Source organism: Corapipo altera, unplaced genomic scaffold (assembly GCF_003945725.1).
Source record: "Corapipo altera isolate COAL_440 unplaced genomic scaffold, ASM394572v1 0, whole genome shotgun sequence".
NCBI classification, from domain to species: domain Eukaryota; kingdom Metazoa; phylum Chordata; class Aves; order Passeriformes; family Pipridae; genus Corapipo; species Corapipo altera.
Genome location: NW_020884872.1, coordinates 13,987,005 through 14,011,745, shown reverse-complemented (window position 1 = coordinate 14,011,745; position 24,741 = coordinate 13,987,005). Strand labels below are relative to the sequence as shown.

Genomic DNA, 24,741 nt, shown 5'->3' with positions numbered 1-24,741 from the left:
AGTGCTGTCTGCAGTGCCTGAGGGTCCCTACCTGGAGTTCATCTGCTACTTCAGAAGAGCATAGATGTCCCTAAGGTCCAATCTCATATTTCTATCCTGATATACCTATATAGCGAGTTCTCAGGTGCCACAAATAGTGGTATGTTTGTATGATCAAATACATGGAGCCATTAGCATGTCAATTTTGAATAATATAAATAAATGAATATCAAAAAACTAATATTACAAAGAAGCTTAAAAATGCTGATCTACTTGTCCATCACTGCAATAAATTTATTTGCATTGTAAAAGATCTATTTGTAGTTAGACTGTACAAATACAAGTCATATATTTTGCAAAACTGGAACTTGTGCTTCTGAAGCAAGATGCTATTTTTAAGCTGTCTTCAATATTCCTAATATGCTGAATAAACTATTTGTTAGGCCAGTTGATGGGTGACATAGATCGTTGGATATAGTCTCCAATATGATCTATGCTTGAAATAACAAAGAATATCAAGGATTATGGCTTCTTCTATTTTGTCTTTGCAATATGAGGTGTGACTACAGGTCCACTGAAGTAATTGGAAAGCCATCTTTTTATGTAAGAGGTTTCTGGATCAGCTTGCTTCTCCTAAACCCATGCAAAGAACCCTCTTTCACTCACCTGCTTGTTCCAGCTACTGTTCAGCTTTGGGGACATACTTCAGCTCACTCTTTATGTTCTGAATCTCTGACAAGTTGACAGCAGGACCTGGAAGTTTCCTAGCTCCTGGGAGATGTTTCTTGTCTTTCTCCTCCTCTGTCGAAGCAGGAACACTCTGCACAAAAGGATACCAGTGACTTCACTGCTGCAATAGCAATCTCTCGAGCATGAGCATAGATCAGTTATTTGAGAAACCAGGAAAGGATATTTTTATACTAAAGGTAATCCCAGTGAAAACTGGGGGGGAGAAAGGAGGGGGAATGGGGAGGAAGAGATAGGTTATTTAGTTGGTTGTTGTCTAAAATCATTCTAAAAAGAATAGAAGGTGCTCAGTGTAGAGGAACACGGATCTTTTGCTAGACAGGTAAGAATTTATAGTGTCAGACTATTAGCAGAAAATAACTGAGTGGAGCATTAAAGGCAATTCCAAGTCCTTCACATTTTGGGGGGGGGGGGGGGAAGCAGAAGAAACATTTTTATAATCTAATTTCTTTGGGACTTTCATAGTGGCCAGATGGAAAACCATCATGCACTTCTGCAGCTCTGGAAAAGAGCTAAGATAATAGGTTATGGACATCAAAAGCTCCATGTAAGCTCAGCATGAGTTGAAGTTTAATTTTTCTTAACCTCAGCTGTAAGACCAGGAGGGTTTTTGTTATTTTATGTTTGAATTATGTTTGAATAGCCTCATGACTATTTTGCTGATACTGTAAAAATAAAGGTTAAATAACAGCACTTTCAAAATAGTGAGCAACTCAGCTAATTTCCTGATGAAACACAGTATTTTAGCCCTCGGTACTTCCTTGGCTGTACTTTTGCTTCTAGATGAGTAAAGCGTGTATTTTAGACAATTTCTATTCTAGATGGAAAAATGAAGTAGTAGTTTTCCAGTAGGGAGTTAAGGTTGTTGCAGCCTGTTGCATATTTTGTAAAGCTGGCATATGGGGAGAATCATGTAGACTTAGAAATTAATTTATATTTTACTGCAAATAATTTTATGATGAAATTCTTTTTTCTTTTTTGATTACTCTATGAAAGTCCTACTGGGATTGGCCTTTTCAAGTTAAATCACTATTTAGATTTATTAGCTACTCTTTTTGAAAATGTGTATTGACTGTGAGCAGTCAATTCTTAATATTTAATTTAAATTTAAAATTCCAAAGTTATTTGTCAAATATTATTGGCCTCTTTTTTTCTGTTGACTAATAGACTACAGGCTAATTAGGAAGAAGACTTTTAGCAATATCAAATAGCAAATAAACAAGGTATTCCAGAAAACTGACATTTTCTTCCTATCTGATCTTCAAGAACTTTCTTAACATGACTATAAGAAAACTGAAGCAACAATTATATTGCTTGGCTTGCTAAACTTGTATTATCTTTTCTCACATTTTAGCCAATACACTATTAGCTAATACAAGATAATACTAACTAATAACATTATACTTGTTTCTTCTTGTTCATTTCAAAACCCAGCCAGTAATGCAGACCCAGCTAGGACACGTACTCTCTGACATCTAGCTTAATGGTCTAACATCCTGAAAGAATAGCAAAGCACAGCAGGAGAATAAGTAAATTGATACAGAAGCTGTTTGGAAGGATGCACAAAATTGTATCAGTAGTCAAAGTTACCAAGAGCTTGTATTGTTTCCTTTCACAGTTTTCTTGCACAACTAGCTAATCTGAATAATCAGGGGAAACTACCATTCCCTCAACCCCTTAGTTCTTATTATAAATAGCAGATACTATGTTAAAAATACCATTTCTAGTCACATTCAATTTCCTTCCACCTGTGGAACAAATGGCACAAGCTTTGACCATGTTTTGGAGACTTTGCACTCCATAAGTTGCTGTCAGCTTTCTCCTCTAACCTCAGGTGTGTGCTACCTATGACTGCACCCCTCCCTGTATCACCCACTCCATGTGCAATGCATAACTGAGATTAGACTTTGGCCTCCAGTTTTTTGGAAGGAATTCTAAAGAGTGACTCAGATACACAAGAGTTAACGAATACAAGCATGGAAATGCTCTGACTGAAGAAGTTATTTTTTAAAATTCTCACCCTCCATTTCTTTCCATGTTAAACATGCCTGCTCCATTGACCTTCAAAAGTACATGTTCACATCTGACTCCACTGTCCCTTTGAGTAAGACCCATATTCCCCTCATCTCCTTTGCCAAGCCTTTAAAAAATAGTGAAAAATACTATGCACTGTTAGCAAAAGACATATTTGTCCAAAACTGCTTTGAAAAATCATGAGCTGTATTGTAAAACTTAACAAGATGAGAAAACTGAAAAGACAAGTCCACTAGTAGCATTTTTATTCTATTCCCATTAAAAGATCTGTTTCTGTAATCTTTACTACCATTGATTTGGTTGAATATTGCCTATAAAACCTGTGCCAAGAACTTTCATTCTGTAATGTCTGTCTCATATATAGTATTCATGTACCTGAGAAGCAAAGTAATATTCAATTACCCAACCAAATCTAATTATCAGTACCAGTCATTTATTTTATTTCCCAAACACTACCAGAATTCATACATGCTATATTAGTTTCTGCTTGATAACATGCACTCCTTCATCAGCTTAATTGTTTCAAAGAGAATATGCTTTCCTTTCTTTCAAGTGGAGAAAGCCATAATACATGTACAAGGTAATTTTGTATGTTTGTTTCTTCTAAATCTTCTTAAGAGCTAAGTCAGCTTGGGTTTGATTACTTCAGGAAAGTTCTCTGTAAACAGAGTACTATTTATATAAAAATATGGTGAAATTCAGAAAAAAACCCTTATCTGTCTGTTTGGGACAGAAAAGGAAGAATTTGCTCTTACACAACTAAACCTGACCATATGAAGTGCCTGCTCCAAGTCAGAAGGGGCCGATGATTGGTTCAAAACTAATCTGGCTGCTTCTTGGCACGCCGCAGCATGTCTGGGGAGCAGTGGCTTTCCCCTCCCTCCTGACCATCCCAGCTCTGCTCTGCATGAGGGCAGGACTCCCTCCTGCCACAACAGCTTTGCTTTCCCTGCACGGCAGCAAGTCCACCCCCACCAAGTCCTGCCAGAAACAGCCTGGATATATGGAGTTGATCGGAGCCTTTCCTGCCCTTGCCTCTGAGGAGCATCAGCAGCTCTGGCCTAGCAGAACCAGTTCTCAGATGAGGGGTACAAATCCAAACTAAGCCAACCGTCCAGGAAGGCAGAAGTACCCACATTTAATTGATTTTTTTCCTTGTTTGGAGTATCTACCATTACCTTTTTTTCCTCTATTGGTTTTAGTTTGCATTTATAAAAAAAGTTAATGGTAAATAAGATGCTTTAATAGCATCCAAAATTATGATATCTGTGTTTAATCCTAACCAATGCTAGTTAATGTATAAATTGGATTTTATATTCAAAACTCAGTGTTAAATACTCCCTGTAAAATATAAGCATGAAAACACAGAATTCAACCTAAAATGGAGTATTTTCACCACTATGCAGATAAATGGGTTCTCAATTTCTGTTTTAACTTGCAAGTGTCTTCACGTTCAATTTTTCCTTGTTGATAAACATTTCAAAAAGCATCATGTTTGAAAACCTGTTCCGTTATTGCTAAGTTGTAACAATCAATCACACTATGGGGCAGCAGGTAGTAGAATATCCTTCCAAAGCCTTGCTATAACTTTTCCTGCTGTATCCCATCAAATCTCATCTAGACAAATACCTCTGGTGAAATCCTGGCTCTCTTTCCTGAGAACAGATGTCATCCTGCTGTTGAAGCACAGCTACACACCTTTGAAACAGTTTAAATTCCTATAGGTGCCTTGGTACCAAAAGCAGAACTATTATATATGAAATGTTTGGCAAGTGGCCATTTATTTCCATGAATGATCAGTCCATGTTCAGCTGTGGCACCTAAGATTGGTATGCAGAGGTATAAGATTGATTAAAAGGCCTTCTTTTATTTTATGGCAGGGATTCTCCTGGGGGAAAAAAGTCAAAACCAAAAAACCAAGTCAAAAAACCTTTCGTACTTACTTCATCCACTTCTTCAGGTGTAAGTTCTTTTCTTTTATGAGGGTGGCCTGCACCAGGTCGAAATGCACCCATTGGGATGTTAATATTAGCCTGTGAGAAGGAAATTGAGATGCATATAATGCTGACTGATAAAAAAATATACAGCTGGTAAATGGCAAAACTCAAAAGGATTGGGACAAGTGTATAGACATTTTTGTGGTTTCTGAGCACTTATGTCTTCAATGCATGCATCATCACACCACTCCTGTGGGAAAGAGAAGTGCTTTCATCTCCATTTTAAAGGCAGAAAATCAAAAAACAAAGCTACCTAGAAAGCTTTTGAAATTCTGCATTTTAGACTAACGCTTCCTGATTTTATTGGACTTTAAATGAATACTAGACACCAAAGTGTCTTTAGGCACCTGGGTCTGCTTCTATTTGGTCAAGGTCAAACAGAAAGCGAGTGCCAAAAGCAACATTTAAGTGCAAATCACCCAAATCCTACAACACCACCCAAATCACTGGACCATTCTCCCTTCCCCAGTGACACTAGTTTACACCACAATTGATCACAGGTAGTTTGGAAGTAAAGCCTGCCCTGAGTCAGCTTAAGTTGTGAGCGTTTAAAATGTGATTTTACCAACAAAATTTACCGAGGGTGCTACGAACTGCAAATGGTTGAACCAGCTCCAACACTGGGCAGACCACTAGTCCCTGGCTTTAGCAAACTCCCTCCAGAATGATGTTCACACAACTGCATCAGTCTGATTTTTTATCTGGAGCAGAAAGCCAGTAGCTATAACATAATTGGTGCTGATAAATAGATACCTTAAAAATAAAGATTTTTGAGAAAAGAATGGCACGAAACACTGCTTAGGAAAGAGCAGCTGAAACGTATCCATTTCTCGGTGTGACCCAGCCCAGATTATTTTAAAAGTCAAATGGCATGATCAACTAAATGCACAGTCTATACCTAGTCTTATCTCGTGATCTCAGAAGAGAAGCTGCTCCTAGGAAATGTCATCAAAATATCATTACTCCCACTGGTAAAACCAGGGGGTGAATCAGTAATGTTACAGAGCTGAAATGGAAAACCTTCTAACAGTGAGCTGTGTTCTTGTAGTTCACCATTTGACTGATTTGTACTAAATGAAGATAAATAATCCCATCCTTCTGCGCAAAACATGGTCTTGCAGATCATGCCCCAGTTGGTCAACCACAGGAAAGCAGCCCACTGTTTCCAGTAACAACAACTGTTCTGACAGCTGTAATCAAATACCAAGCAAATTAAGAATCCACTTGCCAAGAAATAAGCACCTTTCCCTGTATTCTACTTACCTGTTTCCCATTATCATATTTAGGCAAGGTGATGCTGTCATTGCAGTGGGGCTGCCAACTCTGCAGGGTCATGTAGTTTAGAGACAACTGGGTATTTATTTCATAAAGCTTTCTCACTGAGCATTACTTTAGATATTGCGAAACCTTTCACCTGCACTTTGTAACTTCCCAGGAGACAGAGCATTTTCAGCCTCACAGTTCTCAACCTATTATTTCATTTACAGGTGGAAAAAACCAGCTTTGCTATTTTTAATTTCAAGCATCTCCTCCACCAAGCTCTGGTACCTCCAGGCAGCTTCTTTTTTTGGAATGTGAAACTCCTCTGCACTTTACAGCTTGCATGGTCATACAAGTTTGCAGAGCTGAAACTTTAAGAGCTAAGTCTCCTTTTGGAGCTCATCCTCAGCTTGGACATTCCCTCCCCTTGGAGTCAATCAAAGCAGAAGCCAGACTCCCCCGGCACACCACAGCCCTTGCATTTCCTACTGTGACTGACAGACCAACTCTGACTAAAAATGGTTCAGGAAACAAGAATGAACCACTAAGTCTCAGGTTGCTAATTAGATTAAATAAACCACTCTTTGGTCTGCTTCAGCACTTTCACAGTAATCTGTGTCACACAAAAGCAGTTTGTACTATTTTATCTGCAATAAGAACACTCAAATAGGAGTTCGGGCAAGATGTACGCAGTTATGACGCATTAACTTGGAAAAATGAGCATCCTTTAAGACATAATTAAACACTGTCTGGGTCTGATAACACATACTATAAATTAAAATATTTCCAGTATAAAACGAAAGTGTGACTTATTTCCAAGCCCTTCCTGACCAGAGGTACCAAGGTCCTAAACTGTAAATTTCCCTGTTAATCCAATGCCAGTCCTGTCCCACAGTGGTGTAATGGGTGGGTCAAATTCAGTACACCAGTGTAGCTCTGCAAGGACTGTGTTGTGCTGCAATCAGCACAAGTTTGCAGTTTTGTTTTCAAAATACATTTCAAGGCTTTTGTCACCTGTCATCTGGGGTGGAGGTATGAACTACGAACCCGAGGAATCTCTTCTTTCCCTGCTTCTCATCCAGTAAAATGCTAAACAGGAAATTTTCTGTTCCAAACTCCTGAAATCCTGAATTATAATTGCTTTAGATAGACTTTCTAGGTGTGATTCTTATTTTTAACCATACTAATTAGGAAAACTATTGGGTTTGCCTCTTCCTTTGTTTTTGGAAAATGCCTACCATATTCTAGATGTCATTGCAGTTTTTGTAATGAGTAGGTATGTGTACTTATGTCCTCTACTGAGGTCTTTCTGAACAGACCAAAGGAAAAATATCTGCAAGCATGAAATACAACATATATTGATGCTTTGAATCAATTGAACTGATATTTAGCGATTTTTTTTTTTTTTCTTCTTTCTGTTTAAGAGAGACAGGGTGTTCAGATTAGGATACAACTCATGCAGCCACACATGAGTTGAGGATTGTAATGGATAAGTTCTTCACAGCATCACAGCCATTCCTAGTTTCCAGATGGATGATTAAATAAGCTGGAAAGACACTTCAGTATAAATACTTTTAATTAAAAAAATAAGAAAGAAGGAGAGGAACTGCAGATAAAATTTAATGGAATTCAAGAAAAAAACCCAAAACCACCAGAAAAACCAGGAACCCCCCCAGCCTTACTTCTGGGGAAAACAAAGAGTGGTATTCGAAGATAGAATAATTTTCAGCCAGAGCTGTACACAGCCTTTTACACACTGAGAGGGGGAGAGCAGCAATTAATGTTACCGGGAATTAATAGTACTTTGGTCCATTATTGCCCCAAACTTGGGAACCAGTTGCTGCCTTTAACTCTCACACGTCTATTTAGTGGCTTCTGGCAAGTGACAATTTTTGTGTAAATCTTGTACAGCCAGACAGAAGCCAGAGTACCATGAAATACTTCAGTTAGTAAGGTGCCATTATGTTTCCATCACCAAAGCATGATTTATATTCTCCAGAGCATGTCATTCCTATTATAATAGCACACAATAACAAAGGATCATAATATATGAATCACAATGTATAAAAGTAATGTGACATTTTGAGTCATGGTTCTTAGAGTGCTCAAAATGTAATAGGCATCCATTCAAGTGCAAGTGTCTCTACTGGAGCCACCTTTGACACAATGTTTAATAGATATATTTTAAAGTTTGTGCTGTAGTTTTCCTCATGATTTAAATTACCTTGGCCAAAATTAAAGTTTCTTAAAACATTTAGTATTTAAACTTAATGCAATTTTTAAATTAACAACTTAGAAGCATTGTTTACAAGTCATCATAAAAATAAAAAGCAATCTATCACTACTTCTTTAAGAAAAAAGTAAACCAAATTCATTCCTTAAAAATGTTTGTATGTACCTATGGAGTTTAAACATAAAATGTAAATACTTTTGAGCTATAAAATATCTGTATTTTTTTCATTAATCATACAAACATTTCTATAGTCAGGGTAAAAGAGGGATGAAAATTTGAACTGAGTGAAATCAAAATTCTGACAAAATGGCAAAATTCTGCTAACTTCAACTGAATTAGAGTACAGTAATTTGCATGCCTGTTTCAGTACAGTTGATGATGATAAAGTGAATCTGCATTTTTACAGTAACTTGCAACTTCAGCATGCAGTTTAGCCACTGGATAATTCATCTTGATACTCCAATCCATTGAATTAATATTATCTCAAGGAAATAGAGGACATATCAGTCCTTAGAAATTCCATTTTGTGCTTCTTATGTAAGGGAACCTGAACTTGTAAAATTTCATTTGAAATGCATTTTACAAAATACATGAAAATTCCGTAATATTCTTCAGTTCAGGAAATATTTTGGCCTTTTGACAAGAATCACTGACAGCTTGAGCTAAATACATTTTTCATGATGCTACTTTGTGATGATGGGATAATTCTCCAGCTGTTTCTTTTACAAGTATGGAACAACCAACTCCATCCTTATAAGCATATACCATTTGAAGAGGCATGTGGTAGACAAGAACCTTTTAATTAAAAGATAAACTTCTCTCTCATTTTACTCTAGTTTTTAAATAAAATGCTTCTTAAACAAATATTGGAAGTTGTGGGGGTTTTTTCCTAAAGGAATGCAGACATGAAAAACTGTACAGTACCTATGCCATCTTTTTAGCCTATAATTCTTCCAGCATTGTATTAACTTTGTGGAAAATCTAATAGCTGCAAGAATTATTTTTACTTATAATGCTGATCAATTACACACATGTATCACTGTGTTTTGCTCAGCTGATCCCCCAACAGGCATAACCTAACATTGGAAAGACTGTGCACATAAGTGATCAATGAACTTACCTGATCCAGATTTTATGAACTCAGATCAAAAGATTCTCTTCAGGTCACACTTTTCCACTGTTTTCATATCTACTAAGCTTTTTACTTTAATAGAATAATCCCCAGTTAGCACACCTATGGTGTTTTGTCTGAGTAAAAATGCAGTTTGCAAAGCAATGGAGGTTAAGTTATTATTTTATTATATTAGAAACATAAATACTGTCTCTTACCTGAATGGCTTTGACATGTGATGCTGGCTGTTTTGACATTTTTAAGACAGAGGCTTATCCCTGCAAGCAAAATGGGAAAGTGTTACAGGCTCTGACATTCTGATAGCTAAGGGAGATAAGCTAGAACTTAACCCATGCTGCCTCTTGACAGGCATCCATTTCATCTGCCCATCTCCTGTTTCCATCTCACTTTCCAAGTTGCTTAGTTATTCCTTCTGAATATCAGAAGGAGACAGAACACCCGAGCTTCTCCAATTAATCTTTCATAGCCACAAATGAAGGTGTCTCTTTCACATTAAAAACAATAATGAGTAGAGATAAGGAATCTCTCAAACCTTAACAGCGTTGTAAAATGAGTAAGAACTACAGGAAGCATTTGAGGATAAACAATGTATGATCATCTCTGTCACAGTATGTATGTGGGAATTGCTAAAACTTTCAGTTTAAGCCTTCTTTCAAATAAAGCATAATTTGTTAGAAAATATTTACAAATGCAGACATAACCATTTTCTGACTCTCAAATCCTTTAATGGCTGTAGACTGAAAATTATCAAGATGGTCAAACTGAAAAGTTTTCTTTGACAATTGCTAGTGTACAAAGTAGCCTCTTTTCAAAGTTTTGGATCCTACAGATTCACAAATTTTCTTTAGCAATAAGATAAGAAATAACAGGTTTTTCCATACACTTTTATGCAGGTGGAGAAATACGGACTGTTACACTATTACTATAAAATAACAAAAGGAGACACACTGAAGTAAAGAGCAATAACTTTTATTAGCAGAATATTTGAAACATCATCTCAGCCTTTTATTCTTCCACCGAGAACTAAGATTTTAACTGGACTAGACCTTCATCAAAGTCTGGTTATTTAAGCATTACAATACAAAGTAAGATTGTAATACTAAAAGCTGAGAAATGATTTCATCAGAAAACTCATTGATCGCAACCAAATTACATCATATTTTTCATACTATATTTAACCTGAGACAGGAAGGGAAGTAATGAGAATAGTGATAAATGACATAGGAGAGATAGTAGAAACATACTGAGAAATTAAAAGTGTCAAAGACTTGGCTACTCCAAAGAGTATAAATGTCATGTGAGGCAGTACCAAAAAAAAATTATAGATAGGTTGGTTTCAACTTGGAATCTCAGCCTTAAATTGTATCACTGGGGCAGCATGGAAGATCTGCTCTTGCATATTCTCACATCAGCTTTAAATCTGTGCATGATTCCAAGCAGAATTAAATGCAAAAATGACGTGCCATTAGAGGTCTCCCTTTGGTCACACTCTCAGATGCAAAGAGCGCCGTCCAAGCCAATACAGTGTTCAGTTAGAGGGTGTCATCTTCATAAATGGCTTTGGGTTGAAATTGCTTCCACTGAAGTAATAAATCAGAAAAAATTCCATTGTGCAAAATAAAAACAGTACTGTTTTTATTTTAGTTACTCTTCCAGTGAGTTTTAGATTGTGGTTTTATGCACACAATCTTAAAAATCAGAGGTAGTTTTTAAAACTTCAGAATTCCCTTTATGCATCCAATCTTGGCCACTAAAGTTCATGACAAAATTCGAGCAGACTTCAAAAACACAGAAGAATTTACTACACTCTCTCTCCTTCCTTTTTAAAAATCTTTACTATGCATAGAAATAACTGCTCTGTTAACCAGTGACTGTATTCCAAAAGAAACACTGAGCAATCCCCCAATTTATTGGGAAGATAGGACTCGTAATACAGAAAGCTTAATTAATTTTTCTTATCATCCTCTCTTTCTAATCAAAATGGCAAATGGAAACAAAAGCACAGAAAAATTACATAAAACATTTTAAACTAAAGTGGATCTAATTTCCAACCACTGTCACAAAGGAATTCAAGCTAAGATATATTTCTTCATCTTGAATGCCTGTGCTTTGCAAAAAACATTGATACACAGCTCTTGGGCCACCTAGAGATCAACTGGAAGGATTTACACTGAATCTCAGCTTTAAAACAAGCACCGTGTCAGTGCTCCTCAGCGAGGTGCTCTGGGTTCACAAGCAGTCAGTGTTCAAAATTACTGCAATCAGACACCGGTTCCTAAAGAGGGATGCATGATACAATTGTGTAGGACTGCTTTTGGAGGAGGTGATTTTCCTACCAGATCCTGCTGTCCTCATTACCACCAGAGAAATCAGGACAACAGCAAACTACTGAGTAAAAATAGATCAACTTCTCTGGCACTTTCCCCTTCTCTACCTTCCCTGAGTTTCCTTACAGAGTGATACTGACCATCAGTCACAGGAAAATAAACCTTATGTTTTTTAACAGCAGCCCTTACAGAAATGATTATTTAATTTTTATAAATTCCTTTGTTCTTTTGCCACGTGTCTCAGAGAGAGAGTCAAGAGTGCTGCACTGATTGTATTAAGTTATTCCTGGCATTCTGATCAGCTCTGCAAACTTGAAACAAAAATCCCACTTCACCCTCATTTCCACGGCCAGATTTCACATGTAAAGCAGGCAGGGAAATGCAGACACATGGAGACTGTATTCCCCGGTGTCTTTTTGGCCTCCCCACACCTTACCTTTTACCTTTTATGGGCTGCATGCTGAGCCAAACTTAGAAAGCAATGGCAGTGTTGGTTCAGTCTGGAGCTGGGTAATGCTAGGCTTCCCTTGCAAATTCCCTTGCTTCACAGTGAAAGTACTTGAGCAGAACTACTTGTGAAATACAGGACTATTACAGTGAAATAAATCAGTGTTTTGAAGCGAGACTTTGTAAAACAAAGGACCTATCTTCTGTCTCTCTGCTAAAAATAATTTCTGACAGGGCTGCAGCAAGATAATAAGCTGACTTGTTCAATTTGCTTTAAATACGATGAGATATCATAATGCCATCTTTTGTAATCCACACAAGAGATGTACAGTAGCACACAGACAACAGAAAGAGCCCTCCCCTGCCCCAGCTGGAAGCTGTCCTCTCCCCCCATCGCACGCACGGCATCAAGCACTACGGGTATTTTGGACACAGAACTGCAGTGTATTATCTTATTAAAAGGCTTTGACAGGAACTACACTACTGTGAGACCCAGCAAGTACAATGAAAGAAGAGAAACCCCCACTTCACAGCTTTCAGCCTGTTACACAAAAACTTACTACATGCTCTAGGCAGATGTGGTTACATTTTCTGTAATACATACATAATAATCTCTGCTATAGTTACCTGTTAAGCTTACAGTGAAAGAAACTACTCTTACCATCCAAACCCCCATGTAATATTTCACTAACAAACACAGAGAAAACAATAACCAACTACCTATGTAATACAGTGTTCAATCTAATACACAGTTACACTTCTTGTGAGTCACTAGGTATTTAAGTGACTTTCTATTTTAAATCTTTAAAGATCCCCACAGACTAAGAAGCAATAGCAATCTGCTCTGAATATGCTGATACGCTGCACAAGACATTAAAATAAGCAGAAACATACAACTATTGTAGTCAACTCACAGCAGTTACAAAAGAGTTTTCATAAGGGTCTTCCAAGTTTTTAATTGACCCCTTCAATATTAGCTTACTTATTTACTTTAATAAGAAAAGTTCCAAACCGTCAAGTGAGTATGCACACCTCCTTTTGATGCTGAAAGAGGTACCTTCTTCCACCAGCTGAGGTATTGACTGTGACCCTTTTAATGTGTCTGAAATAGCTCTGATGCTTTCAGCCTGGACGGCACTCAGAGCTGCTCCAGGCTGGATTGGGACTCAGCAGAGAAGCAAAGTGTAAAAGGGAATTCCTGTCATAGCTTCCAGTTGTTCTTCCTAAATATAGAGTTTGATTCACTCTGTAACTTGGTCCCCTGTGACACTTGACCATGGTAAAACCAGGGCTCAACTGTCAAGCAGGAGGTGTTGAAGGAGCACACCTTTGGGTCCTTTTCCTGCCCTCCCTCATTCTGGGCTTTTCCCAAGTGTCAGGCATATAGTGGCAGTAGGTAACACATAACTCCTCCCAGGGCATTTGGGGCAGCATGTGCCTCCCTGCTGCCACACCGGGGAAGGAAATAATTATGGAGACGTAATTATGAAGAACTCAACTCAGAGGAACTGTCTAGGGGAGGTGAATGACACACCAACGTGACTGTATTGCTGCCGCCTTGGGAGCAAACTCACACAGCAGCTGCCCTGGGGTCTCAGCACAGCCTTCCTCTGCACAGGACAGCCATGGGGGGGGAGAAAGGCTTCTGAGTGTACGAGGCCATAGTGGCCAGCTGCTGAGCTTTTGGGTATGGGGATGAAGAAAAGGTAAAGGAAGAGTGTGTATGTGTGTGAGTGAGTTGCTACAGCTCATGAGGGAACTGAAACGTTATTACAGTCATGCTCATGTGGCTGGAGGGCTGTCTTCAGTGAAGGCTACTGATGGAGATCTGTCACAGCAAGTTGTGCGTGGGGCATATCCTCATGTTTCCAATTGCAGAAGTGCAGACTCCTGTTCATTGTATCTTCACAGGAGTGAACTTCCCTCTCCATCACTCCTCTGACATACCTGTTTTCCACTGGACCCACAACACTAATGGTGACAGGAACAGTGTCATTATGGGCAACACTGTACTGGCCACTTGCTGCTACTCTTTGCCACTTTTAGGAGAAGATCAAAAACTTTCAAAATTAGTGCCAAAGACATTTATCATAGAATCACAGAATCATAGAATGGTTTGTGTTGGAAGGGACCAACTCCCTGGCCATGGACAGGGAACCTTCCACTATACCAGATTACTCAGAGTCCCATCCAGCCTGGTATTGAACACCTCTACGGATAGGGAGTCCACAAACTCTCTGGGCAACCTGTTCCAGTGCTTCATCACCCTCACAGCAAAGAATTTCTGCATAATATCTAATCTAAACCTATCACCCTTCAGTTTAAAGCCAGTCCTTGCTGTCCCATCACTATATGCCCTTGCGAAAAGTCACTCTCCAGCTTTCTTGTAGCCCCCTTTAGGTACTGGAAGGTGCTATAAGGTCTCTCTGGAGCCTTTTCTTCTCCAGGCTGAGCAACCCCAACTCTCGCAATGTCTTCATAGAAGATGTGATCCAGCCCTCTGATCAACTTAGTGGCTCTCCTCTAGACTTGTTCCAACAGGTCCACATCTGTCTTGTGCTGGGGACCTCAGAGTTAAACACAGTTCTCCAGGTGGGGTCTCACAAGAGTGGAGTAAAGGGGGAGAATCACCCCCCTCGATCTGCTGGTCACACCTCTTTGTATACAGCTCATGACTCAGTTTCCTTCTGGGCTGCAAGTGCACATTGCCACATCGTTTTGAGCATTTTGTTCACAAACACACCCAAGTCCTTCTCCTCTGGGCTGCTCTCAATCCATTCTCTACCCAGCCTGTACTTGTGCTTGGGGTTGCCCTGAACCAGGGTCAGGACTTTGCACGTGTCCTTGTTGAACTTCAGTAGGTTCTCACAGGCTCATCTTTCAGGCCTGTCAAGGTCCCTCAGGATGGCAACTACTCATAAAAACTAGTGGTTGGGATAGTGATTTCAGAGAGGATCTCCCTTGACTTTAACTTATTTGACCAAAGAGTCTTTTCATTTCAAGTATCTCAAAGACGAATATGACCAATCTGAGTGCTTCATTAAGCCTGTGACTCACTCTCTGCTGCCTTCTTTTCCAAAAATATTGTCATCTGGAAGCCAATAAAGCTGATGATTTGTTACGTGGTCTTGTACACGAACTTATTTCAATTTATATTACAACAATTATATTACAAACTAGCTCTGGAATACACAATTCTTCTTCCACATGTCATTTATTTAGCAAAGGTAGGCCATTGTTTAGATTGGAAAATAATTTTGCAAATATGCCTAAGAAATACCAGTTCAACTCTATTTCCCTCAATAAATTTTCATAGCAGTGACAAGTAATTTAATAGACAGTCTTAGTGATGTGTACACAGGAAGAGAATCTACCTCTGTCACATATCTAACACCCATAAACTATCACACCTGAACTGTATTAAACTGTGGGGATAAAAGGAGAAAACTCAAATTTTATCAATAATATTAGAAAATATAGATCTGAGTAGATTTTGAAGGGAAAAAAAGCCACCCAGTATTATTTTGCAGCATACCATTACCTTTGAATAACTTCTGGGATGCACAGCCCCATGACTTGCAGATTCATCTGTTAATACATGCAGCAGATGATTTAGTAAGTAAATAATGAGGCATATGTGCATTTCAGAGGATGGATTCATCTGGCAAGTTAAGGCCATGTATATTGTCACATGTAGCATAGAATTATTATGTCTTTTGTACAGAAATCCAGTATATTTATTTGAAGTATGATATCCCAATATAGTTAAAAACAGACTTTTGTTTCATTCCTAGAAGCCTGTCTAATTAACAGACTTCCTGGAACAGCTTATTAGTTTTGAAAGTGAAGTTGATGGTTAACAGAAATGTGTATGTATCTTACTTCTCGACTGAGATATTTCACTGCATAATGTCAGAATTGTTTTTCTAAAGCTGTCACTACTTAATATGCTTATTAAATGTTTTGCTTTTGGAGAAGCCTCATTAGTGCAGATAAAACTTCCCTAAGTATCCCAAAAGAAAAATATTTTTTATATTATAGTAAAAATTTTTTTTGTTTAATGCTAACAATTGAAAATGCAAGTTAACACAGGAACAGTCACAACCTCAGCTCACTTGAAATAAGATTTTTTTGAAGTAAAAAGTTAAAAAATACATTTCTGGAGTTTGCTTTAAATTATCAAGTATGATATGATAGATCTTTAGCAACACAAAATTTAGCTGTCTTAATTTTATCTCTGTAAATTACAGTTAAGAATAATGGGTCCACAAAATTAAGTATTTTATTAATTTCTTCCTATCTCTATCTTCATTTGTATTTTTAATGAAGAATATGAAAACTTAATTTGCAGGGCAACTAGTGTAACTATTCTCTTCATTCAACAGACCTACATTATTGACTAAGATTTAAAAACAAGAAACCTGCTATCAGACAGATATATCAGAGGACTAACACAGAGAATCCTGAAAAAAACCAAACAAACCCACCATCCATTTTCTCACTCACTCAGGTTTTATTTGTACTTTTGGCTGTTTTCCCTTAGTAAGAATGTATCTACTCCATGTAACAGTTACTTGGTACATAGGCTTGATGAAAGGCAGACTTTTAGCAATGGTTCCCAGTCACATGAGGTTAGACAGAACTACAGAAATTTAAAATACAGTGCAGCTACCAATTTTACCAGTCATCATAGTCCAGTCTTATTCTTGCTTTAAACTGAAAATAATTTTGAATCATGGATTGCAGAAACAATATCAAACCTCAGCAATTTTGTTAAAGGAAAATTGTTTGAGGAAGTATTATTTAGTGTTCAATTGTTTCTCCACATTTTGCCCAATCTTTATTTCTTAATATCAAGAAAAAAAACAAGGACTTTCTCTTGAGTTTCTATTTGTACAGTTATGCCAACAACAGTGACATCAAGCTATTTAAATAATGAATGACATAAAATAGCATGCAAAAATGTTTGCTGTTATCTAGTGGACAGGAAATAAACAAACATATCTGAATCAGCTGATTTTGTTTCTGTGACATTTCTGGGCTGCTAAATATTAATTCAACTCCTGCATGCTCCCTTTCCTTCCCATGGAAAAGCATCATGATTATTATCACAGACTGTTCCATGGAGAAATAATTAGCCTTGTATTAAGGAGATGGTCTCATTAGAGGGTGCCAGTGACCTTGTTCTAAATTTCAGAGCTACAGCAACATTAATAGTGTTGTTAGCATCATCTAAGATTTTGTATTAAGTTCTGAAACCTGCATTATGAATGTAATCCATATAAATGCTAGAACATCATAGCTTTGACCACTATTACCCAAAAGGTATATTCTCTGTTGCTTTCTATTGTGTAAAATTCTTAGTTACCAAAATGTTCTGGGTAACTGAAATGTGATGATATTGTACAAGCAACAAATTTGTTTCCTTTTTCCTGGTAAATTTTGACCAGTATACCTGGCAGAGGTGACACTATAAGAAAGAGCAAGGGTAGCAGCAGATTTATAAGAGAATGTGAAATTTAAATGACATGCTGAATTCTGTAAACATCCTATCTGCTATAATGATTCAGCATTGTTTTGAAAAGATACAAAAAACATGACACTGTACCATCTGATATTGTTCTTGGCAAACAAGTTCAACAAAATAGGAACTGACTAAATCATTGGTGAAATTTTGAGCAGAAAGGCTATTCATTGTTTTCACAAGTCAGGATAGTTCAAATAAGCATCTACTGTCTTCTTCAATCCCACCACACTCTTATTTTGATGATGGCCATCCCTATCAATTGATCACATCAGCTGCACACTATTAGCTCTTGACTTCAGATTAAGACCTTACCTGATATGCAGTGAGGAATTTTGCTGTTGTATCAATCTGACTCAAAGATGCACAAGAACTAGGTACAGACATACCAGAGAACTTGGGGACTCAGCACCACAGAAAGTAATTTATTTCTCTCTTGTAATAAAGCTTGAAACAAAACTGCAGTTGTGCAGGTAATCAGCTCACGCGCAGCTATGGTCCTGCTGTGAGCACAATCATCTGATCTGTAACTAAGAGAACAATGACTAAATTCAGCTGATTCCTCACCTAAATGGCATATTAACAGGAAAGAAAGACATGGCTGAGACATGAAGCATCTGTGGTAGAAAGCTGCATCCAGAACAAGGGAGATGAGGCAATGGAGGAAGCAGAATTTCAAGGACTTTATAAAGAAATTAATGCCTTAAGAGAAAAAATGACCAAACTCAAGGACAGCTGCACCAATCTGCTGAATCATGTGAGATTGATCAGTTGCTATCTTTGGTTTGTATCTGCTGTACAGAAAATAAAAGATGAAGATTGTTAAACCATTGGTGCGAAATTTGAATCAATATCAGGACACATATCTTAGTACTCATGAGTCATAAGGAAAAAATATTTATCTTCTCATACCTCCAATGTTGTGAAAAATAAGGCAATTAAGAATGAATGCTTTCCATGGTGAAGATATGAATAAATCTACTAGTCATATTTATCTATCCAGTAGTCAAACATGATCCATATCAAACCTTATTTTTATTGAATCATATCTGCTACAGGAACATTTTTCAATCATCTGTGGTCTCCTGCCATACAAATATTGTAGATGTTCAGAGAGAAATTGCCAAAAGAATTCAGTGTTGGTGCAGAAAGAGCAGTAAAATCCTCCAGTTGTTCCATCGGGAAATGATGTTTTCTGATACAGTATCAAACCTGAAGGATCAAAAAGTATATAAACAGTTTATCTTCAGAAATTATACAAAGTAGTTTTAAAAATCTTCACAGCTTACTTTACACCCATATGAATCAGAGTTGTGAACAGGCAATATCGTCTATACAGGAATAATAACAAGTCTGGAAAAAGAAACTATATTAAGCTGTTTCACTCTGTCTCCTCTGGTTGTGCAACACAGTCCCTTTGAAGCGCAGTTCAGTTCTTGAGATCTGGAGCTAAAAGTGGTGCTTGGAAATCATCTGTCTTGGAAATGACTTTTGAGAACTGCAGGCTGTGCTGTGTTTCCTGTGCCCACCATCAGTGAGGTACTGGCCATTATCTTCATACTCTGACAAGATAAACTGATTATTTATTTTTATTAGAAAGAAAGGAAATGTTCTTAGCTCAGGCTCCTAACATAAAGTGATCTATGTAAGGCAGAACTGATGTTTTGTCTTGGATAGTTCACAGGTGTACTGGCTGACAAGGGGCAGAGGAGATTTGTAGTACTGGGACACCAGTTAAAATTAGTTTATCCACTGCATGGAGAGGCTATGCAATCATGAAGCTTCTCTCCCTTGTCCTTGAGGCAGAATAAAATCAGTGCTGGCTTAACTGACTGCTGTGCTGCATGATGAAGCAATTCAGGAGCAATTCAAGAGCTGCTTCAGCCATCTGTACAGTCCAGGCAGACAGTTACAGTGATATCCTCAATAGTTCATCCTGTGCAAGACATTCCAATTGCTCAGAACAGCCAAATACCAAATATGCATAGGCAATCCAGGTTAGAAGGGGCCCTGAGCATCCTGGTCTAGTGAAAGGTGTCCCTGCCCAGGGGGGCAGGAACTACATGATCTTTAATGTCCCTTCCAACCCAACCCATTCTATGATTCTGTGAATGGAAATGCTTTGGGCTTTAACAGCCATTAAATAATGAGTACAGACTACTTTGTCTCAACCAAACTGTTACCTCACTTTGACTTACTCAGGTTGATTGTACTTCTTTCCCTAGTGTTCAAGGCTGCCTTACAAGTTTTGGGGTTTAAACTTGACAGGTCTAGTGCTATCATGTGCATTTACTTCAGGTTACAGTAAGCATAAAACAATACCTGTTAGACTTAAACTATTCTATATTTTTGCATTCTGCTGTAAAATAAGATATCATATACAAAGGGACTTAACAGGTAATTTAAATTAAAAAAAAACCCAAACACAACAAACCAGCAAAATTGTGCGGCATTAGCTTTCCTTGTGTGCTCTTCTCCTTTACAGATTGATCCCTTTTTTAACTGGAGTTTAGGTTAACTCTTTTTCATGGACAGACTTTTAAAGTTACAAAGTGATCCCAACATAGGAAATAATGCTGAATAGCTGTTTGGGAGTAGATATTCCATGTTTTCCCTCAAGCCCAACAGATAAGCAAGTAAGACTATCATCTAAAATGGGTGAAACCTGAAACTAATATTCTTATGGAACTGTATTCTAGAATTAGTATTCAAGACACATCTCTCAAGTTTCTCCATTTTCTTTGCTTTTCTTTAAAGTTTGACACTCAATTCTCCTTGGAGTGCAACAGCTTCGGAGGCCATTCTTTTAGGTGTAATTCCAATCGTGATGGGCCTCCCAGAATTATGACTGATGGGTAAATGCTGCAAATTGGTAGCAATTAAGAAAAACATGAAATTTGTTTTGCAATAGGTCAACACTGTGAAACAATTGGTGAAAAAGCACATACAACTACTATTTGTTGCAGAACAATGTAGTAAAGGCATGTTTCTATGAACACGTGCTTTTTCTTTACGTTTTCAATGAACAGTGACTTAAGAACAAATTTAATTTGTTTTAAGAATCAAAATCCCATCTTTCCAGCAAGTATTTTTGGTAACCAGGTTAAATACTGCAAACAAACTGAACCTTCACAGAATATTTTGACCTCATTTCTGTTTAAATAAAGCAAGAGTCTTTTATACTGTAATTGGAACATAAAAAACCCAAAAACAATAAAATTGTGTAACATTCTGCTCTTTTCTTTTTTAGACACAGCAAGGATGAAATGTGGTTTTTTTAAATTTTCTTGTTTGGGTCCATTTTAAATGATACACATATGTCTCCATAATTCCCATTATCCAAATTGGTCCCCTGTGCTGGGATTTTTTTATATAATATTAGTAAGGTAATGAAAACGTATTCATCCTTCAGACCTTTACAACCAGTGCTATATACACCTCTGTAGTATGCCAGTCTCTGTATGTCTCCTCCTGTTTCTCGATTTCTTCTTTACTCTGATCTTTTTATTCCCTCCAGAAGCAATCTCCTAACCTGAAGAAGTGCTTAATGGACCATCTATTTCATCTTTACTCATCAGTTTCTTCTTTCATGCATCCTACTTAAATTCTCAGCTAGGCTTGAGGGCTCATTCTATAAATATTCACATATTCCATTAGAGCACCCCTTCGTTTTAAGTTACACTGGCACATAAACATTTGCAGAATCACATTTTATTCCATCCCTCCTTTCCTCTGCTTAGCTTATCTCTGTGCACAACAATCTAGTGATGAAGACTACTCAGAACATATCTGAAAAGCCATTTGGTTTCCCCAAGGCTTAAACACTTATTCAATCAAGTCATGTTCTGATTGTAGTGTCTTTGAACTGGCAAAATTTACAACCTTTCCTCAACAAAATCAACATCTTATCTGATTTTAGGTCTGAGATTGTGATAGACTGCAATTCTGTACAATTTCCCTGAAGCCCTGCAAAGCCCTCTAACATCAGAGGTTTTGAAAATGTTGTTAAGACTAGTTTTACTTTTATTTTGCAATGTGTATGCTATGGTAATGTCTGAATACTCACATATCTATTTTAATAATAGATCAAAGTTGAAGAGATTAAATATTAGACACATTGATAATTAATCTTAAGATAAACATATTTGTCTAAAAAAAGACACCTATGATATTAAATCTCTAACTGAATTAATAACTTAATGTATTAACAGATTCTGTTTGGTATTCAGTTGGTAAATTATATTTATTCAGTAGTATTATGTTTATGAGAGCATTTTTTTTCTGTCTAAACTTTTTGCATGGACTTATATACTCTTGCATGATGATTGATGTTTATCATTTTCTAACATTCTTTGATACTTTTGAGGTCCACTCATGTCCTCCCCTGAACACACACCCCAAGTGTGACTCCTAAAACTCTGATAATTACACTGCTCTGTAACAGTGTGTGGATACTGGGCACTAACTGGATTACTGCATGGCATTTTGCTTTGGCCACTACCTTAGCTTAATATCTGATGGTAAGTAAAACCAAGATGTGGTAAAACGTTTATCAGTACCTGTACTACCTCCTGAACGATTTTGAAGTGGAGATCTTTAATTCTGAATAATGTAACTTTCAAAATGCGATCACTCCCTGTAACACTTCACAGTCCACAACAGTTTAATTCCATGGGAACAAGGATAAACTTCGCCTTTCTGCCAGGGGCAAAACACCTGCTCAAGTTACACAAGTCAGAGCAGTGGGGCTGGCAGTTCACTCAGAATATCTATCTTCTGCATTCTAGAAACCTTTTATTTTTGTTCTTGTTTTCTTGTGATAAACTTTCGAACAATAAAGTACAGACTATATTTTCACTTTCATTTTCATTCCTTTTTAGTTGCACTTCCAATTTCTATGACAACTTAATAAAATTCAAGCCTGTATTTTTATGGTATACTAAGTGAATATATAAGTAAAAATACAATAACATTACAAAACCTGTTTATCAACTTGTTCATTTAAACATACCCATTTTAGTTTGCTTTATTTCACCATTAGTAAAAGTATTCATGTTCTCAACTGTTTGAATACAATTCGCCTCCATTCCTTCCAAAGACGACCAGTTTAAATTCTGTATATTTATATTAAATGCATTTTGGTCAATGGAACAACTTCAGTTTTCAACTAATAAGGTGTAGAATAAGCCATATTTGCATAATTTTTCGATGATTTGTAATTGAACTTCCTAGATTGGGAACCACTGTAGAAATATCGTTATCAGATCTGATTATTCTGGGACTCTGTTTATGATTCCTTTTAAATGCTGGGGACATCTCAAAGTTGTATATGTCAGTGGACAAACTCAAATTTGGTTGCATGCAGGGTTGGATACACTTCCTGTAATTCTCCAGTTTTATGTCAGAAAGATATTCTTTCCAAAGTTCTCCAAAGGCATCAATCAACACGAACAGCTCCCATCAAAGGGAAGGGATGTAAGGATGATGGAAAATCTAAAGGGGGGGAGGGGGGAAGACATTCCTGAATTGATAAGAAAGACAAAGGAATTAAGCAAACAGAGAACAAGTGAAAGCCAGCCCAGCCTGCATTACCAGTTCACTTCCCACTCTATGTCCACAAGTGCCAGTGATGGGAGATTGGCCACCCCTATCTCCCCTCACTTGCTGATCTAACCCGGGCTACAGATCCTTGTACCCCTCAGCAATGCCATGTGGTCAGTGAAAAGAGAGGTAGCTGAAAGGACCCAAGGTGTTCAAAGCTGAGAAGTTCTTCCTGCTGGTAGCATAAGGTAAAACTCACAGCACCCATTCTGGGAAGAACAGGATGAAGCAGCATAAACGGAACAAAGAGCAAGCTGACAAATCTGTAAAGGTGGCTGAAAAACAGCATTAAAAACACTTAAATTCTAGGAAACGGAAGTATTGATGCAGTTTTTTATTCAAGGGACAGGAGCGTGTACATCTCCTTTAAAAACACAAACACAACTTCTACAAAGCTTTCTGTGCAAAAAAGAAGGGCTGTGGTTGGTTTTATGAACCCTTCTCCTATTGACAGTCCCACGTTTTCACAGAATGGTCCATGAACCCACAGACTGATCAGAGATAAAGGATGGACGGAATAAACCTCTTCAGGAGACAGATGACCTTCTGAGTCATTTCTCACAAGCCAATGAAAGAAAAAAGTTTATCTGAAGCATGTAGGAAAAGGTGGACTGGAAGCCATAAACTGCAGGAGAGCTCTCCCCCTGCTCTCTTGATTCAAACTGTAGAGAGGTCTCCCACTGCTGCTGTCCCGATTGCTAAATAATCTTACGAGAAAACCGAGGACAACATAGCGCATTTTTTTCACAGGGAGAAGAGAAGGGGACGGGAGGCGGAAGGGGCAGTTCAATTTGCATAGTTTGCGTAGGCAAATAAATACTTTCCTTTAACCTTTGCCAAACCTTGTAATTGCTTGCTTGTAGTGTTCAAGCTGTAAGTGGAAGTTTTTAAACTAAGATAAACCCTGAGAAATCAACTCTTAACCTCACTGACGTCACAACACATCCCAGTTCTGGGAACAACAAAACACGCCCAGGAGGAGGGGCCGGACCGACCGAGGTACAGCCGGAGAACGGATACTGGCAACGGGTTGGTAAGGACACACAGTGGCCAGAGTGCCTGAAAGTCAGTCTTACAGCGAGCCTCATGGAACCATCTTCCCGTGCCATGACGTCAGTGTTAAATTTCTGGAAGAACGTCAGCGCTTAAAGGGAATCCTATTGCTCCCTCGTCACTGAAGCGCTTACACAACTCGCTTTAATCTCGCCACCGCAAATCACTTTTAGTCTCCTGCACGACACCGCTTTCAGGAGTAGACAGATGACACAATTACCGCAAACGGCGGTGGAAGCGCTCCACCCTCAGCCCGCCCTCAGCCCCTGCCCCACCCCTCAGCCCGCCAAGCCCCGCCCATGTCCCGCCCCACCCCTCACTGCGCACGCGCCCCGCCCTGACGACCCCCAGCGCTCCCCTGGGCCGTGACGTCACTCCGCCACCTGCCCTCGGCTGGACGCGCCACC

General features: G+C 38.1%; 1 protein-coding gene across 2 annotated transcripts in view; it reads right to left on the bottom strand.

Annotated features, from left to right (window-relative positions):
- SMPX (small muscle protein X-linked) overlaps positions 1 to 13,308 on the bottom strand; it is a 41,161-nt gene extending 27,853 nt beyond the window's left edge. Inside the window, exons 1-4 of one of the 2 annotated variants that reach the window (XM_027637499.1) lie at positions 13,189 to 13,308; positions 9,580 to 9,639; positions 4,704 to 4,793; positions 646 to 799 (exon numbers count right to left, since the gene is read on the bottom strand). In XM_027637499.1, coding sequence (XP_027493300.1) covers positions 659 to 799; positions 4,704 to 4,793; positions 9,580 to 9,618 — 270 coding nt within the window. In that variant the 5' untranslated portion in view covers positions 9,619 to 9,639; positions 13,189 to 13,308 and the 3' untranslated portion in view covers positions 646 to 658. Of the gene's footprint in view, positions 1 to 645; positions 800 to 4,703; positions 4,794 to 9,579; positions 9,640 to 10,841; positions 10,942 to 13,188 lie in introns of those variants that run through there. The other variant, XM_027637505.1, reaches the window with a different exon arrangement.
- Between the last annotated feature and the right edge of the window lie 11,433 nt (positions 13,309 to 24,741).